General features: G+C 44.4%; 1 protein-coding gene across 1 annotated transcript; it reads right to left on the bottom strand.

The window, feature by feature from the left end:
* Positions 1-635: 635 nt before the first annotated feature.
* cilp2 (cartilage intermediate layer protein 2) lies at positions 636-18,173 on the bottom strand. The gene is made up of 10 exons (XM_070961685.1): positions 17,961-18,173; positions 10,358-10,435; positions 9,209-9,478; positions 8,806-8,988; positions 8,060-8,215; positions 7,656-7,973; positions 7,050-7,158; positions 6,707-6,864; positions 2,555-4,980; positions 636-2,470 (listed from the first exon to the last, which is right to left on the bottom strand). Exons 1-9 carry the CDS (start codon positions 18,022-18,024, stop codon positions 2,567-2,569), a joined length of 3,750 nt encoding a protein of 1,249 aa, XP_070817786.1. The 5' UTR covers positions 18,025-18,173; the 3' UTR covers positions 636-2,470; positions 2,555-2,566.
* Between the last annotated feature and the right edge of the window lie 918 nt (positions 18,174-19,091).

Genomic DNA, 19,091 nt, shown 5'->3' with positions numbered 1-19,091 from the left:
ATTTTCCCTTCCTTTTTTCCATTTACCAAAGAGCACCCCAAAATGATTAAATCCATCACTAGATAATCTTGCTCCTCTTTCTCTTGATGTCTTTGGTCTAACATTTCCTCCAGTTGCTCTACAGCTGTTGGGCCTCCTCAGCTGACCTCACACACCATTGCATCTTTATAGAACTTATCTCTTCCCACACCTGGAAACAATCATCATCTTTCTTACAGGATGGATGCTACATCTGCTGCAGGGAGATGTTTGTTTTCATCTGGAGATCTGAACTGAACAGACGTGGACCGTCCACAGGCTTGTGATTAGAGAGGTCAGTGATAATGGCGAAGGTGCCACGTGTTGTCAGCCTATATTACTCTGTTTTGAGGGTTTTTTCTGGAGCATGCTGCTCATGGTGCATAATGAAAAGGGATTGTTGTTTGACAAAGGGCCTAGTACAAGTGTGGGGTTACAATACATGCTAGACACTGGCACGTATACATTAAACAATGTATCTGTTGCACATTAGGAATAAAAATGTACTAAAGCTTAAATGGATAAAGATGAAAACACATTCAAGAGTTACCTGTAAATTAGGCTTGTTGCCTTTTTTTTAAGTAAATGTGTTTGACCATAATCCGCTTGGACCCAGTATACTGTTGATAACTTCTTCTTTTGTATTCTGGAAATTAGCATGTTTGGCTGTTTGTGAAAGTCAGGGTCAAACTGTTTTAATCGTTCTTCAGAGAATATGTAATTTATTTTCTAATTAACAGAAGGCTTATACTTACTTGTGAGCGTCTCCTGGTTTCTCCATGGTCCCACTTATTTGTTTTTGGATTAGTTCAGCTTGAATAGCTTCTCCCATGGGCCTGCAAGTGCCCATTTTGCAGATAAACAATTGTGGAGCTTTTATCGCCAATAAAAGCGTCACTTTCACTGTCGTTAATTAAAATAAGCCTCTGTTTTTAAGTCTATAATACATATGTCTTAATGTCTATCAAGATGTGTACTTTAAATGCACTTACAGGATGACATTATGTGTGAAAATGTAAGCAGGATTTCTGAAAACCTGGCCAGTTATGTAATGTGTGTCACTTTTTAATTATCAGTCTCATGTGTAAGAATCACACAGTGGATTTTGCTGATAAGAAACCGCTCCGCTGAGAGTTTTAACTCTCACTAACAACACTGCTCTCTGAAGCTGAAAAGATTACTGTGGTGTACAAATTTTAAAATCAACTGAGCCATGCAGCAAAGTATGAAAAGGTTACTAGATTCTGCATAGTTGAGAGAGTTGAAGAATGATTACATGACATAGCAGTTAAATTATGTGCTTAAAATCACTAAAATTGAGTCCTGTGCAAGATCAAACACCTTATCCATACGACGTATACTGAGGGAGTTGTTGCATCATTCATTCACCAGCAGCACTTTTTATGTACTGTAATATTTTGTTACATGCTGATTCGCAAGAATGCTTAAGTTAAATTATAAAGGTATTGCACTTCAAGATACAAAGGCAGCTGACAAACACGTTAACCAACAATAAAAACAAAGTCAATTTAGACCCTGCATGAGTCTCTGAGAAGGCTAGGCATTTGGGAATATATGCTTTTTGGTGAAATTTAGTTTTGGTGATTTGGAATGTGCAGAGGACAAAAGAAAATTCTTTCATACCTCACAATCACCTATCCTCAGTTTAGACTGCCTGACCCGAGTGAGGGCCATGCTTGTCTTGGCGAAGGCTTCGGCCTTGCACATTCTAAGTAGGTGTGAAGGACGTTTGGCTGAATCACAGTTGGCAATGTGGCATGCTAATGAAAAACACTAAGAAGCGTGACTGAAAACATCCTCTGTTCCCCGGGTGGCATACCTCACCCCACTGCACAGAACATGTCTCTTTGAGTGTGCCTCCCCTTGATGGAGAGAGTTTCCCAGTTTGTAGAAAAAGGGCTCAATGTCTGCTACAGACAACAAGGAACTCAAGTTGGTTTCTTTCTGCTCTTGAAGAGAAGTTCAGTGGAAAGCAGTGGCCAATTATGAAGTGTTTGGGGCCTGGCGTAGTATTTACAGTTTTTGAAGGTTTGGTTTCAACTCAAGCGTTGAGAGACGTCAGCAAAAACAGGCAGCATGGGGAAAGTGGAATGCCACAAATTAGAACTATAAAAGTTACATTCTCAAACGTCAAGTTAGTCTATTCATACATAAAATGAGACCAAAGCTAATTAAATAAATGCCAGTCACTACATTACATATTGACAAATGATGCATGTCTTTTAGGAGGGAAGGAAGAAATGTATATACCAAACCCTTCAAGTAAGTATAAGTCTAATGAATATGTTCAATCACACTCATTAATTTTGCTGAATTGCTGTCTGCCTTGGTTTTGTGGTTTCCGTAGTCAGGAGGGAGTTCATACTCATCAACAGACGGGCAACTTTTACTCCCTTGACTTGATGCCATCACATCAGCCTTGACTGAAGACCTAGAAAGGAAAAGCAGAACTTTTCAAAAATTTTGAGATTATAGTCAATGTAAAGATATCTCAATTTACTTTATCCAAACCTACCTCTTGGCACATCTATTGGCGTAGCTGTGTGCGCGTGGACACTCTCCTCCTGGTTGTAGAGCTGACTCTGCGACTCTGGGTCCTGCCACGCTGCTCGGAAGGATAAGCCACCATCTGTGAGGGTAATCTCTGCACCTGCAGACCCTCTGACTCCCTCATGTCCCTCGCCATTTGAGACAGAGTCTGACCGGGGTTGGTCTGCAGACGTTGGAAAAGGCTTTCTCTGTTAATTTTCCTCTCTGGACAGCTGAAGGTCAGAGCCACTCCAGAGTCTGACTTCATCTCTCTAGAGAAACCATCTGAGGTGCCGTCAAAGCAGCGACCTATAGCGATCTCCTTGGCCACCCTGGGATTCTGGTCTGTGACTGTGTAGATGCCATAGTTGTGTCCCAAAGGATCAACAGGGGCTAGCATGGTGAAAGCATGGGACTCATTATTCTGAGCAACTGGTGGATGTTTGATGAGATACTCTTGTAGGAGGCTATTGGTACCAATCTTTCGACAGTTCCCCTGAGGAAGTACTGATATGAGGGATCTGTCCACCTCAGCTTGATCAAACAACATGCCACTGCACTTGAACTCTACACAGGCTGCTGAGGTGTTGGCCTCTCGCATGTCCCTGGTGCTGCGAATGTCTCTTATGCCATAAAGTTTTCCTTTTGTTTCTCGGTGTGATCCTCCCAGATTTCTGGACCTGACCATCACTTCCTTCTGTCCATGGATCTTGACCTTAATGAAACATGCTCTGAACTCCTGGGGGTTAGGCCACCAGGAGAGGTAGTCTCCCGTCCAGGTCGTCAAATCATTCTCCTCAAAGGGAACAACATTATACTCATACTTGTCCTTTTCCACTCTGAAGAATCTGAAATGATTTGCATCAACAGGGGCATTTTCACAAGCTATCAAATTGTGATACGGATATATTGGCCCATTGGTCTCATCAAGATTATTTTGGTTAGGCTTTGCCAAGTTGATTCTGAAAGCTGTTTTCTTTAGAGCTGGATCCTCGTGGTCTGAGCGCTGGTAGTCTATTTTATCCAGGTATGGCTGAGATACTCCAATGATGTTTGGATTCATCTTGGGGGAGGAAGGAGCTGCCTCCAGTTCTTCCCCACCCATCATTGCTGTAACATAAGCTGTATAAGCATCTGGCCTTTGGGCATCACAGAAAGCTGGTAAACAGGCCCCGTTGGGTCCAGTTAGGACACTGTCAAAGCGCCCCCATGCCCTAGGATTAGAGGAATAACCAGGTTTGGGTTCCAGGTTTATCAGGCTGATCACAACACCCTCCAGCTGTTCAGTAGGTAGGAACTTGTCACTCATGTAGGCACGGACTTTGACATAGCAGCGTCTGTTTTCAGGTACGTCTAAATTGAAGAGCCTACGTTCTCTAATCTCCATGTTACCTATAAGGAATGTGCGCTCTTCTCGTTTGCTGCGCCCATGACCACCAGTTGTTGTGGTGTAAGAGAAGTCACTCTCCTCTTCCCATACTCCAGTGTCTGGGTTTAAAGACCACAGTTTCATTTTGGGAATGTGCTCTTGCATTTTGACGTGCTGTGTGTCAAGAAGAACTTGAACAGCTCCAGCTCCAAGTACATCCTTGTTGGTCTCATCTCTGAAGTCCACAGAGAACATGCCATAAGTCCTCAAAGGGAGCATTTCACCTTCATCGTCCACAAAGTTGAGATCGCCAGGGGCCGCAGCTGCTGTGGTGATATTTCTTGGGTCAATGAATGTGACGCTGGCTTTCACAGTTCCCTCATAGATTTCTCCATTGTCCTTGTGGAAGGAGTTTGGAGGAATAACCAACTGACCAATGGGGTCTTCCCCTTTCATTTCTCCTAGGTTGATAGAGTTGGTCTCTCCTGCATTGATATTAATTGGTGTCTGCTTTCTCATCACCTTCACATCATGGTAGATGGACCCTCCTTTCTTATCAAGTATGAACACCTTAGGAGTGTCAAGAAACTTCTGAGTGGGGTCAACAAAATTTACCACTAATCTCTCTGTATCAGGAGTAATTTGTAATGTGAAACTTCCTTGGTATCCAGTGGTGCCCACCCTCTCTTTACCAATGTAGATGTGCCCAAAACGCAGAGGCTCATTATTGTCTGCTGTGACCACTCTACCACGAACCAGCACAGTTGGCTGCACACACTTCTGACAGCTGCACTGTGTCACAGCCCGGATAGGGAGGCTATAGCTTCCACAGTCAATGTTGCGACTTTCCATATTTTGGACCCCACAGCAGTATGCAGCTCCATCTCTGCAGCGCATATCAAAGTCAAGGGAACCAGCGCATTTGTTGTGAGGGCAGCGGCCAGCGTTGTAGTACTTGGAGTTAGTCCCAGGTTGAACACAGTCCATCGGTAGTCTGATGAGGTGCGTCTCAGGGGTGGAATTGCAAGCTGGTGTTCCTTTTGCTGTGAATTAGATGACAAATCAAATTCAGCTTGGGTTGACATGACACATAAAATATAAATTTATCATCTGATATACAGACTTGCCATGTTGAAGACGTGATTGTTCAAGCTGCTCTAGAAAGTCTGTCAAATCTATTTTATATCTGCTTTTATTTATTACACACATGGATGCACACACACACACACACACACACACACACACACACACACACACACACACACACACACACACACACACACACACACACACAATGTCTGCATGGCCTGAATGTACAAGTGATTGGCCAAGTTGGATGGTGAAATATGCATGAAGGATAATTAGACACGAAGTTCAATGGAACATTTATTTACCAACCATCCAGATGGGACTTGGAAAGAAACCATTATTGTTCACCCAGACATTGGCAGACCAATTAATGTGCATGATATCATGGTTGAGTTTATACTCGAGGATTCTTTTTAAGCTCCTCATCTCCCAAGTAAGTCAGTAATTGCAGACAGATGGAGCAGTCTGATGCGTATGAAATATCATAATATCATGCTGTTCTGCTGATGACTTTACCAACAGGGCTTAGGGTTTCCTTTGATAATAAAATATGCAGCCTCTCACCTGCATGAACTGTGATTAACACATTTACTGGGAAATCAAATTAAACTTCTGCATAATGTAAAATGTGAGAAGAAACTGCGCTGAGTCGCTCTGAGGTGCAGGTGCTGTCCTGCACACATACTGCGTCTCCTGCCATAATTACTTTGCAGGGATTCGTCTGTGGCCTGGGATAGATTGCTTTAGCGCTCCTCCATGAAAACCCTGTTAATCTGTGTCTTTGCTAACAAGCACCTGGGGGATATAAGAAATGTGTAGTTCTCCCACATGGATGAGGAAATGCATTTCTTACTCTGAGAGAGAAAAGAAATGGGATTTATTAACAGTCTTGTATTTCACCTCAACACTGGGTGTTCTGGAGAAATAGAGTTTGAGGTTTTACAGTGTCTAGAGCCATTTCACACAATAAAGAATGCCAGTTTAAAAAGCTGTAGCTTCAACCAATGTAAATATAATAAAAACTTACTGCTCCAAGCGTAGCCAGATTGCGTGAGCCCTGAGATTTTTATTTCCCCTATTTTCTTTGCATGTAATGTTTTTTTTCCAGTGACAAATAGTCTGTTAACTGACTTTTCTCTCTCGCTCAGTTGTAGGACACTGTGGTTTTGTTTGAATGCTCTTCATGCACTGACATGGATGACTTGGTTGGAGCTTAGCGCTGACATTCCTCTGAAAGTGTGTATTCAATCTCTTAGGCAGCTTCTCTTAATACAGTAAAACGAATTGCGGTTGTTTGCTTTTTGTCAAACAACCAGTGATTTTGTCTGTGGTTTTACTTGAACTTGTGCAGAACTTTGACGAAATACGTCATTGTCAAATGCACTGGGATAGCAGCCCTCCGGCGCTATAATCCCTAAGTGCCGCTTGCTATCATCATAGTAAATTATTTTCTCTCCAGGCTGAAGAAGATGAATTACAGTTCTCATTACATCACTTGGGCATTAACTTGAAGGGAGTTTTTGTGTCTTCTTGACTAAGAGGACAAAAACAAACTAAACGTCTAACGTCTTTTAGCGTTTTTCCGCACTCGTACGTGTCTGCTGTCAAACCATCAGATTCTTTAACTCTGTGATGTTGACATCCAGTAGCTGTTGGTACGAGATCTGAGACTGCACATACCGATCACAGTGAGGAGGGAGGGAGAGGACTTAATGCTGCCTGCAGGGCTGCTGGTTTTGCAGTAGTACTGCCCCGCCTGCTCTGGTTTCAGGTCTCGCAGAACAAGGTCTTCTTCATACTTGTACACCTTCCTGTCCAGCAGAGTCCCATTGTGGTACCTTGAAAAATAGTTACAAAGATAAGAAAATGACGAGAAGGTGAGACCAAACCAGAGCTACAAGTGACTGATTAATGCTGCTTTGAAATAGAAATTTCACAATATGTGACATATTCTCTCTGATGCTAGCAGTCTTTGTGTGTTGTAATATGATTGACAATGTGCCAGCACTTGTGTTCATCTCACCAGTAGTATTTGTCAGGTGCTGGTGATCCCGTTGCCTTGCAGCACAACAGCACCCGTCCTCCCTCATAACGCACTTTGTCCTCCGGGTGCTTCACAATGTACGGCTTTTCTGCGGAAAGCAGAAAGCAGCAAACCCTCAAGACTGAGACCTCATAAAACCCAGTCAGACATGAACCTTTATTCTCACACTGGTCGCTGTGCTTATGAAAGATGATTGTTGAGGGAATTACTCTTTCAAAAGCAACACAGGCCTATTTTTATTTGGTCTCCATGCAACCAAGCAAGTAAGTGCTCCAGACAATGTGTCTGTCTTACAATAGGCCAGACTATTTATGTTGTAGCTTTGTCAATGTCCTGTTTTCTACAGTCTGAGAATATGAATGGAGGATTTACTGGCTCCGTGGAATGATATTAATGAGAATCAGGAAACACTTACGAAAATAGCTCTTCTAAGAAACAGCCAACAATATCTTCAGTTTATACTAAATTATACCATCGACTTGCTTTGTGTTTGGTTCCAATAAAAGCAACAGACACACTTTACTGTTTCAACATTACAAGGCAAAACGTTATTTTTTATCAAAAACATTTTTTCTTAGTCCTCACCGGCTGATTTGAGGACAGCCCGTACCCAGGACAACCCTGTGGTGTTACTGTAGGTGGAGACCACGATCGGGGCAAACTTCTCCTTCCTGATGGAGATCAAGGTCGAGGTAGAGGAGCAGACTCCTGTGATCCTGAACTGACCTTTGGCATCTGTACGAGCACGGATCACCTTGGGCTCGCTGGCCAGTGCCACCCAGGCTCCTGCCACAGGGACGCCGGTCAGGGTGTGGACTTCACCGTGCAGCATGTGGCTGTTGCACACACATCGACTGCAGTCCTCACTGGGACGACCCTCGGTGCACACGCGCTGGCATTTCACTGTTGGGAGAAAGACACAGAGACATGAGCAAAGACACCACTATAAAGAAAGATATTATGACTTTCACAGCAGAGGCTCAGCATACCTGGGCATGGACTCTTCCCACACTTCTGAATTTCAACAGGCCGTCCAGTACACTGAATTGTCACTGATGTCCTCACGCAGGTCCTCCTCCTAATCCTGCGACCTCCACCACAGGTCACCGAACACGTCCCCCAGCGACCCCAAGGACTCCACTTGGCTGATCAGACAGAGAGAGACAGGAACGATGTGAGTTTTTATTTTAACAGGTGATGCATATCCGTATCTTCTGTTAAATGTGTTATCAGTCGTTTCATTAATTCATCAAGTCATTCAAACTTTATAATAAGAGTTGTTAACTCTGTTGTGCTTGGGCGCCCCGTGCATGCAATTATACAGCGGGCACGGAAAGAATAAGAAAGCTGATTGAATAGCTGCAGTTGAAAGATCGTTGATTACAAGTAGCTCGATCAAGAACACTCGAACCAACGCTTGCAAAGCTCTGTTTAGCAAGTTCTGCACAGGAGGGTGCAGCAGAAAATATCTCAGAATCAGTACAAGAACTTTAGGGTATGGAGCAGTGACCTTAAACGGTGAGGAATTCAGAATGGTTCAAACATCAGTAAGTGAACGCATCACCGTTCACACACTGCTGTGATGTCCAGCACTGGCTCTTGAGTTCAGTGTTTAGTCTGGTGCTGGTCTAAGCTGTTATGTTCCATTCAGTACAAATCTAGACTGTACGAGCACAGTTATAAGGTTAGTAGCTCAGCAGCCAAGCTAGGTGCTAGTTAATCTTTTGATTCTCACCTGTACATGGAGGGGTGGAGCACTCCTTCCTTTCTGAGTGGTGCCCCTGGCATGCTGGCACCAACAGTAGAGGCATGGGCTGGGTGTTCACACATGTCCTCTGGCGGACCTGGATGCCGACATCGTTACAAACTGTGGTTGAGCAGGGACCCCACTCACCCCAGTCAGTCCAGTAGCTCTGCACTAAACACACACATTGAATAACAGCATGTGACATCCTGAGCAAAGCTGACATTATGTGTTGCTGTTAGCACATAATTTAACATGGTGGACAGTAAACAGTGAAAAGCTTTTTTAATGGGTGATTCCTCCCTGTGGCCAGTGCTACACGCATGCATGGCTGAATGTTCATATCTGTGAGGAGACAGCTTGCACAGTTCTGAGCTGCTGTCATCAGAGCTACCTGGAGGACACTGAAAGCGAACATGGTAGTTGGAGCAGATGCGGCCCTGGGGCTGTTCCTTGTTGATGCACCAGAAACCCTTTTCCAGACTGGAGTGGACCACTTCCCCAGTGTCTGCCGCTGCCACCCAGTCTGTGGTGCGAGCCTCCATGGCCATGGGCCGCGCGCAGACTCTCTCCCTGTAATAGAAACGGATCGCCTCCAGGCGCTCATAGTCTCCATTCCCCCCCGGATGGTCGATGTTGAACCAAGACGTCCATTCTGTCACGCCTGGAGGCACACAGAGGGTAGACACGGAAGAAAACCAAAAGAATGGAGGGTTAGAATGGAAAAAGTAAGAAAGAAAGAAAACTCAGGATCCAGAACTCAGGAAGGGGAGGTGGGGGGTTGGAGCTGGTCTTACATGGTTGGGAGAGATGGATCACTACCAAGAAAAAGCAAGATGGAGGAAATCAGCTGAAATGGGTAACAAACTTTAAGAGGAGGTCTGCTACTGCAATTTGAAACTGACTTCATACACCCCGGGGAGCTTCGCATTGTCCAGGTTCTTTCCCAACCCCCCTGGCTTGACTGATGAGCCATGTTGTCTAGTTTTTAAGTCTGCTCCATGTTCTGAAACCTGAGCATTTCCTCAGGAGGAATATGATTCAAAACAAAAGAATTCAAAAGCAACAAACTGAAATGATATCTTTGGTTCACAAAGTAATCATTACTGTAATAAATAAAGTTCTCTGGTGGACTCCAGGGTGCACTGAAGGGACGGGAGAGACGCGCTGCAGACAGTCACTAACACTCGGGCTCTTTTGCTCAGTTGAAAACTGAATGTTAAGTCATCAAAATCTCAGTTTTTCAAATCCAAGCTGATTAGACACATAACTCTGATTTCCTTTGCCTGTGGATGTTGCATTACAGCATACAGGATGTCTGTGTCACTACTGTCTGGCCTTGTGATCCAGTAAAATCTCAAATTGTTATGATATAGTGTGATTGTATACTGTAGAAGTGGACCAGTGTGCAGATTGGAGAGGGATTAGAAGTGTGAAGAGTGTGTTTTGGGCTGACCGTGTTAGTAAGTGAGACCAGTCAGCAGGTCAAAACACAAGAACTAACTTCCTGTTGTTTTAGTGTCGCTGCTGATCGGTTCAGTACCTGTTGTCTGTGAGTCAGTGAATGTGTTGAGGGCCACTCTCCTGTTCCTGTCTGACGGAGTCCTGGTCCTCAGCGGGCCTGCAAACAAGGAGAAAAGACATGAGGACATAAAGCAACAAGCACATATTCTATTCATTCTTGTAACCCTTAAATTTTATGCTTTTCTCCCTTTGTTCTCTAAGGAGTCTAACTTTAGAGTTTCAGTTCAGCTGATATAATGTAATGCGTGATGCTGTTATTATAGTCGGTGTGAGAATGGTATTGAAAATGAGGTTCATGGCAGCACAAAAATTTGAAAAAGGGAAACAAATTAAAGCCAATCAAATCCTGTCACACACTTCAGAACAAAATCCTATTTCGCTCTTTACTGTGTTACATTTTAGAGCAACATATTCCAATATTTGCATGCACGCACACACACAGCCATGTGCACACAAACGCATACTGATGCAGTCTGAGCACGTTTTGCTCTTCGTTCTCGGGCCTTGTAATTATCCGCCTTCACTCTGCCCTTTACTTTTTATTCATATTTTTCACTCGGTTCGTTTTAGCCACAGGCCGTCTGTCCTATTTATGTGCTGAAACAATGACCGGGCTTCTGGGGCCACTTAAAAGGGAGAAAATTGGAAGAAATTGTGAGTTTCTTTCTCATTTTTCTGTTCTGTCTTTCTTCTCCTGCAAACTTTGATTTATCTAATTTCTCGAATTCCATCTCCTTCCCCTCTCCTCCTCCTCAATCTGCCCCTCTTCCATCTCCTTCAGTGGATGTCTCTCACTGCTGTTCCTCCTGCACCCCTCCTCTTCATCCAAGCTGTGGAACATCCTCACACACTACCATGTGCACACACACACACACACACACACACGATGCAGGCTGATCTCCATCCATCATTTCCTCCGTGCTCTTTGTCGTACATCTTTTCATCCTCAGCTTATTGCCTCCTCCAAGTCCTCCCTTCTCCTCTTGATCCATCAACAGACAGCCACTGTTCAGGATGCTAATCAAGCTCCAGCTGTGACAAATCAGTGCATGCGGAGTCATTTGTTAACCAGCGGCTGAGCCAGAAAACTTCCTTAACTCGCTCCATCACCTCTCAGGGAGCACACACACACACACACATACACACACACACATGCTCTCATGTGGTATTTGCTGTCCACTTCTTTTTTGATCCTGATGATATATGATTATAATGTACACACATACGGCGTGCCTCTATCACCGAGTCATTGCTAAATCATGACCATTATTCATGCCTGCACACACGAGAGCACAACAGTTAAGATGCGATGAAAGCAAACGTTGCCTTACTAGAAAGAGAAAGATATTCAAGCTGGCACTGAGCGTAAATTTGGCTCTTTGGTTTATTAAACACACACCACAACGCGTTTTCCCTCGTGCTTTGAACTTTCATGATTCATTTTCCTACAGAGCAAATTTTTTACGCTTTCAGAAACGTCAGTTGTTTGCTTGACATTTCATCCCCGACTCGGGCTGTGCGGAAAAAATAAATGTCAGAAACAAAAAGTAGCTTATGCAACTTCAGTGTGAGCCTGTGTGTGCGCACGCGCGCGTATATGCGTGTGCGTAATATGCGCAAGCACTTTCGGGGAGACACTGCTGAGTTTACGAGCAGAGACTCCCAGCTCAGAGGCCAGTATCGATCCCAGTCCCCACTGGTTTTATGACCCTCTTGCAGTCTTTATTGTTATGCCAGCACATTTCTTTTCAACCCTAAACTTTTTTTTTTTTTTTTTTTTGACAGAATTAGCAAAGAAGGAGCTCAACAGAACAAAGACTTACTGTCCAGAAATGTATTACATAAGTTTTAGGGTAACAGTCATTTGACCTTCATGGCTGTTTTTTTTTTTTCTCTTTAAAAACCACTGATAGGTTTCCATATCAGCTTTGTTTCTCTGATACAATGGAATCACTGGATAAACAGAAGCAAATGCTTTCACACTGATCTGCTGGGCAGATGTGGCTCTGCCTGCAGGTTTAGTTTAGTAAATCAAATCAAATACTTTTCCACACTTCTCCCTTTGTCTCCAGAGTCGTGTGTCTCTCCTGATTACGTTATAGAATCAATTAAAAGACACTGGACAGATGATCTTATCTCTCGTCTCAAGTATTTTTAGCCTGCAGGCTCGTTTAAAAACTTTTTAAGGGGAAAAGCGAATGGTGAGGGGACACAACCAACCCTTTTGTTTCTCTTAATTAACACTGACTTCCAAACTCGTGGCTAATTAATTGCCCTCCTCACTCTGAAGTGCATCCATTTATTTCCAAGAAATTATAAAGCCGTTTTCCCGCTCTGGTTACGTAACATTTCTTTCTCATTCAGACCCAAACAAAGGGAATTCAGGGCAGAACCGTTTGGCTCCTGATGATCATTTCAAGATGTTTGATAATGAAAGCGAAATAGCAAACGATTCTTACAGTTTTACGAGGTGACTAATGGTTTTAGAAAGTTAAAAGAGGAAACCCAGATTAGCTTCGGCAGAAGGCGTACGTTGGGGTGGTGACCTCAGTTATGGCAGGTAGGAACTGGCCCGGTTCCCGTGGCGGACTCACAGAGCTTATTGTGCTTTTGAGTGGCATGTTAACACTTTATGAATTTTAAAAGCCGGGAGGTTTTATTGGGGCGCTGCTTCATTCGGCTGGTATGTGAGGGAATTTACCTCATCAAGAAGCAAGTAACACACGCTCTTAAAGCCAGATGGAGCAAGGTTGGAACTTATGATTTCCTCTTTAGTGCTAAGAAAGTCCTCCCTGAAGTGCTCCTCTGGTACAGTATAGCTTGTTTGTGCTTGTTCATGTGCTCTGTGAGCTTTGGATTTGCTTCACAAATCTCTTTATGGGTCTAACTTTTCACAGCTAATGTAATAAAACCAACAAGTCCGTTTTTTGTGCGCACCCTCTGGAATCATACATGGAGGCGATCACTTGTCTGTTTTATGATTTGACAATGCTTCGGTTCAGGTTTGATCAGGGTTAGTCTCAAAAATGGCCTGGGTAGGTTTAGCGAAAGATTGTGGTTTGAGTCAAAATAAGAATTTATCTGCAGCGTTCTCATGTCATAATACATATTTATTTTCCTGCAGTGATTTCTGACCGGACAAAGAATTGATGTCGTCCCCTTCGTTGTAAAACTTTGAGAGACATCCCTTTATTAGTCACACACACACACACAGAGTCACAGAGGGGGAAACTGCACACGCCATGCAGTTTGAATTTCGTTTCTCCGCATTTAACCCATCCCGGCACGTCCTTCCTCCGTGGCAGACCGGGAGCGGTGGGCTGCCAGCCGACAGCGGCGCCCGGGGACCCAGTTCTCTTTGTCACCGTTGGTCAGGTGCTGATCTTCTTGCATGTTTTTAATGGGGGGTTTTTAAGGAGGACACCCCAGGTGAACACGGGGAGAACATGCAAACTCCACACAGGAAGGCCCCTTTTTCCTCAAGCAGCAGGCACCGAAGGCATGGCATTGCTCAGGTTACCTTTGACCTCATGGTTACACAAACCAACACCTTTTTAGGTTCATGAAGTCATTGTAGTTAATCAGAAATGGGAAGCTGGACTTCAAACTTCAAAAAGAACAATGTTTTATAGACCCATCCACTCTCTGCAGCGCCTATAAGAATGTCACGTGACCTCCACCTTTGCTGTAGTCCTAATGGCCACTAGGGGGCTTTTGTCACTTCAATGCAAACTTGTGCCATTTTGGGATACTTGCTGAAACAACTTATGCCTTCATCCTTCATAGGTTTGGTTTGCTTTTGTGCTTTGCTCACACAAATCTCTTTAAAATTTTGACTTGCAGCTAGTAAAGTGGACTGCATATAAGGATGTATCGCTTTTCTCCTGCAATTTCACCTCTGACACAAACCCTGCCACGTGGCGGTTATTATAAACCTCACCCAGCCTCACCGTGACCCTCATAAAACCACGGACAAGGTAACAAGATACATTATAATGGCCTCAGTATATTAGAGCAGACCTGCATCTGTGGGCTGGTCAGCAACTCACTTCCACATATAGCCACATGCCAAGCACCTGAATGCCAGAGTATGTCAGTAACAGATCTGAACCTCTGGCTTACTTTTTACCCCACACTGCAGTCATTGTCATCTTTGCCCTCCCTGGGTCTGTTCCGACAACTGCAATTCTTATTTTAGAGGACTATCTTTGGATTTAACGATTTACGTCACAGCGGGCCTTTCGGAAACACATTCTCTGTACTTACAGCCAGGCTACACAACGGCAAATCCTCTATTAATAATCACCAGTGCCTTCGCACAGGACAGCCTCTCTCTGCTTCACTGCCTGAGTGGGAGTTTTCTGCCTTTGCCAGAATCCAATAAAAAAGCTGCTGAGGAGAGGAAGAGGGAGGAAAATGCAAGACTTTATGAAGTCGCACACAGAATGGCTTCAGTCAGATTAGAGAGGTATGGTTGTGCCAGATGTATGTTGGCAGAGAGACAGAGCTAAAATAGAAGGTCTGGATCCTGTTTATAATATTACAGATCCTTACAAGACAGAGAAGACGTGAAAACAGCACCCACCCTCCTCACATTATGTAACCTAATGGGCAAAGTTAAGCTCGCTTAAAGAATGAGGTTGTTCAGTATTTGTCGACAAAGTCTTGTGTGAAGTATTTCACCTATGAATTGCGTGATGTGTGTGTGTGTGTGTGTGTGTGTGTGTGTGTGTGTGTGTGTGTGTGTGTGTGTGTGTGTGTGTGTGTGTGTGTGTGTGTGTGTGTGTGTGTGTGTGTGGGCCTGTGCATGTGATGATCTGTTTGCTGTGTCATATGGAAGCTGTTTATGTGTTTGGCCAGCTTCTTCGCTGAGGTGTGCGTGGTTGCGGAGGAGTCTGCTTTTCCTCTCTGCATCTACCTCTCCTGCTACCACAATGTTCTTTACTCTCAAAAATCCAAGTCTTATTCCGAAAACATCTGTAGCTCATTAAAACGAAAAATCTTTGCCCCTGACATTAACTAATGATGCAAATCAACCACATGATTTGAGGATTTACAAAGGCATAACAAAGGCTTTGTGTTCTCAGGTATTTTCTTCCTGATACTATTAAAAACACACAATTGGGCATCGTTGAATTTCAGCATTAAAAATATCTGGAAGTCCTTGCGTGTACCTCTGCACCTGTGCGCAGGTACAGAGCCAGGAGCTGCAAATAGCTCAGCTGAAAGCAGCTGATTAGTCCTGCAATAAATAATATCTTGGCACATCCACATATGTATCCTGAACGCATAAATACACTGAAGGAAAGAAAAGAAAGATGTGATATGGCTCGGAGGTTGTCATTAATGGGAATTTGCGCCTTTTCCTTTGATCCATAGTAATCCCTGTCTCAGTCATTATAGTCAGCTGGCCAGACAGCTCTGTGTTTGGAGCAGACAGTGGTCAACATCTGGAGAACTAGCCCCTGTCTGCCTCACAAGGCCCTCCAACTGCTCACACACACACACACACACACACACACACACACACACACACACACACACACACACACACACACACACACACACACACACACACACACACACACACACACACACACACTCCATCTAGCTTTGCCTGACAATTATGCAACAAGAAAAGGTTGGAAGTCCTCTGGTACAGTTAAAGAAAGCCGGTTACAGTAAGTTAAAGAAGCCTTGGAGCTGAAAGCAGCATTTCTGCTAAGAGGTGCTAATGCCACTCTGTTCCCCTCTGAGTTACAGCGGGCATTCAGCAGCAGCTGCCGCCTTCAAACAGGAAAACAGCTCATAAAGCTCCGAGGTGTATGGAGAGAGTGACAGAACAAGGCTAGGAGAGAGCGTTTGATGGAGCAGGGCAGAGAGAAAGAGGTGGAGAAAGGCGAAGGAGGGAGTGAGGGAAGAAATACCTGAGGGAGACACATTAGAAATAAATGGACAGATGGAGACATACAAGTCGTTACTTTAGTGGTGAACTGGACGAAGGGGGGGGACCATCAAAAAGTTAAAGGAAAGAGTGACATGCTAGCCAATTTGACAGAGGGAAAGAGGACGGTAAAGTCATTTTACCTGTGCTTTTTATTCCATTCTCTCATTTAGCATAAACCCAGCAGGTGGGAAAGTGGGTCGCTCGGTTTGTTGTGATTATTGCTTCTTGTTTCCAAGGTGACTGGTTTAAATCTGTAGGGACGGCTGGCATCGCATTTGAGGGTGAAACGAGGACAAAATGCATCACCTTACTGCAGCATGTGGATGTAGCGCTAACGGAGCGTAGCGCACAATGTAAAGTTTTACCATCCATTTTAAGATCGGAGTGTTCAGATCAGAGAAAGTCCGCCTGAATCATCATTCCACACATTTACCTTCTCTCCTCACCGAAGCGTCTTCGATATACTCATCAGTAAATGGCACAGGGCCCGTGCGAGACATTTACGACTCTGAGGCCTCCAAGTCCAACAAGATATGGAGACTATTAAGGTGTATTTACAGTCACTTGCTTTTATGAACCGCCAGCTCTCTTTAATGGGGTGCAGCTGTACGGCGGACAGAAAGTGACAGCTCTGGAAAAAACGCTGCTACTGGTGTCATTCAGGAAGAGTGGCGAGTTTTCAGAGGACGATAAGAGCGAAAGTCTGGGGGAAAGAACTCAAAATCTAGAAGAGGCAGCGTGCGGTTCTTCTGCAGCTGACAGTTCAGCACTTAGAAAACAGTGAACTGAACTCAGGATATGGTTTTGAAAGGTAAGTGTGAGAGCACCCCGGAGCTCACTTGGTGGAGCGCATACGATAAGTCCTTGACCTGCAGCCTGGGTCGAATCCAGCCTGGGCCCTTTACTGCATGTCATCCCCTCTCTCCCCCCAGCCTTTCCTGTCTCTCTTCAGCTGTCACTATCAAATAAAGCAGAAATGCCAGAAAATAATCTTTAAAGTGCGTGTGAATTGGCTCTTTGTGGGATCATAAAAGTCAATGGAGCACCACGGCTGTGTCTTTTTTTCTCCAAAACAGGCTTCCTGCTCGCTGATAGTGGCAGCTCCTGTCCTGCAGTTTGTCATTATGAACACAAAATGCACCCCGCAGAGCCTCTCAGTGTCATCAACAGAGCTTTTCCAGTGATCGAGCTAAACCACAGGGGCGCAGAGTGAAGAGCTCTCACTGTATTTGACCTCCTCCTCTTAACCTCCTCTTCTATCACCACGTGTTGCTGATTAGCCTGGTGCTGAAACGTGCTGGTGACTTAACATCAGAGATTAACAGCACTGAGGTGGTCTATAACATAACACACACACAGCCACACACACACACTTATCATATGAGCTCACCACCAGACACTTCACCGGAGTCCTCCTGCTCTGACATCCTCAGGGAAATGCCGTCAACGCAGAAAACTCTGCAGTTATGTCACTTGTAGTGCACATGTGTGAGTAGTCATGCACCGGCCCTCTGCTCTATATTATGCACACGATTACTAAAAAAATCCAGCTCAAAACAAATTTCATCTTAAATCATGTTGCTGGAAACTCTACATATACAGTCATTTCCTGTTGTTCTGGCATCTATTTTGGAAAGCAGCGATAAAAACAGTTGCATTTCCAGTCTTTACTTACCTTGACCCAGAGCCAGTGAAGCCAGGAAAGACAGCAGGAGTGCCACCTTATTTAATCCCAACATGGTACCACACCTTCAGTCACTGATGCTGTTTGTTTGCTTCTCTCTGATCCGCTGCAGACATAAACTTAAAGAAAGTTTCCTCTTCAGTTTTCAGACTCTTCAGCTCGCAGGCACAGCTGAGAGCGGCCGCCTCAGCCTGTCAGGTGTGAGTGATGCTGCTGGTCGAGCAGAGCCTCGCCGCTGCTCTTGAGTTGAGTTGCTGGGTTGGAGACAGGAGCTCAGGCGTTTTTAAAAGAAGGGGGCATCGGGAGTGCACACCAATCCAGCCCCTCTCTGCTCACGATTGGCCAGTGAAATGTAACATCTGGGTCCCCCGTATCATCTTCCAAAAAAAGGTGAGGGTACGGTGGGGGTAGAGAGAGAGAGAGAGAGACACTCACAGAGAGGCAGAGAGGGAGGGTGTGTGTGTGTGTGTGTGTGTGTGTGGAGGGATTAAAAGGTGTTTTCCTGTTCGTCCGTGCAAGATTCAAAAGTTCAGACTATTTTTGCCACAATATTTTCAGATGTCTTTGATTTCTTACCCTCCTGTGCTCTGATGTACTTTGTCCACAGAGCAGGTGCATCCATGCAGAAGTACAGAAAACATAGGTTTTATTTTGATTTCTCATATCTTATCTGCTTATCTGATTTGAAGCTGGTTTGAAACATCATGTAAGCCTTTCCTGTCACAGTCTCAGCTTTCATTAACTCTTTAAATAAGCAGTTAATGGTATTCTGTAATATGTCATGTCCTTCCTTGGCACTGCCATGTGTCTTTCTCCGTCTCTCTCTGCCTTTTATCGCTCTCTCCAGCAGACACGGGACAGTGCCAGATGCTGCTCTGCCTCTGCTTTGACTTCAGTTTTTTAACTTTTTAACAGTCGCTGATTGCAGGGCGATGCACTGCCAAAGAGTGGAAGTGGCGTCATATGGCATGCCATTGAGGAAAAAGTCCTCCAAACGCAGACACAAGACGTGCTTATGAGGTGCAATGTACACTGGCTCGTTTGCAGCATGCGAATTGTTGCAATTTAGCAACGGTGCTTGTAAAAAATCCATGGAAATTAAAAAACATTACGTACATCCAG

This window comes from Chaetodon trifascialis, chromosome 4 (genome assembly GCF_039877785.1).
Source record: "Chaetodon trifascialis isolate fChaTrf1 chromosome 4, fChaTrf1.hap1, whole genome shotgun sequence".
In the NCBI taxonomy this organism is placed as follows: domain Eukaryota; kingdom Metazoa; phylum Chordata; class Actinopteri; order Chaetodontiformes; family Chaetodontidae; genus Chaetodon; species Chaetodon trifascialis.
This window is presented reverse-complemented; position numbering and strand designations above follow the sequence as displayed.

What these genes read in the sequence shown, in the direction of transcription:
- cilp2 (XM_070961685.1), bottom strand. Translation starts at nt 18,024, where the DNA reads ATGTTGGGATTAAATAAGGTGGCACTCCTGCTGTCTTTCCTGGCTTCA. An exon ending in CTCCACCCCTCCATGTACAG is followed by an intron (nt 8,216 to 8,805) that starts GTGAGAATCAAA and finishes CTGTCTGATCAG; the next exon opens with CCAAGTGGAGTCCTTGGGGT. An exon ending in TGGGAAGAGTCCATGCCCAG is followed by an intron (nt 7,974 to 8,059) that starts GTATGCTGAGCC and finishes TTCTCCCAACAG; the next exon opens with TGAAATGCCAGCGCGTGTGC.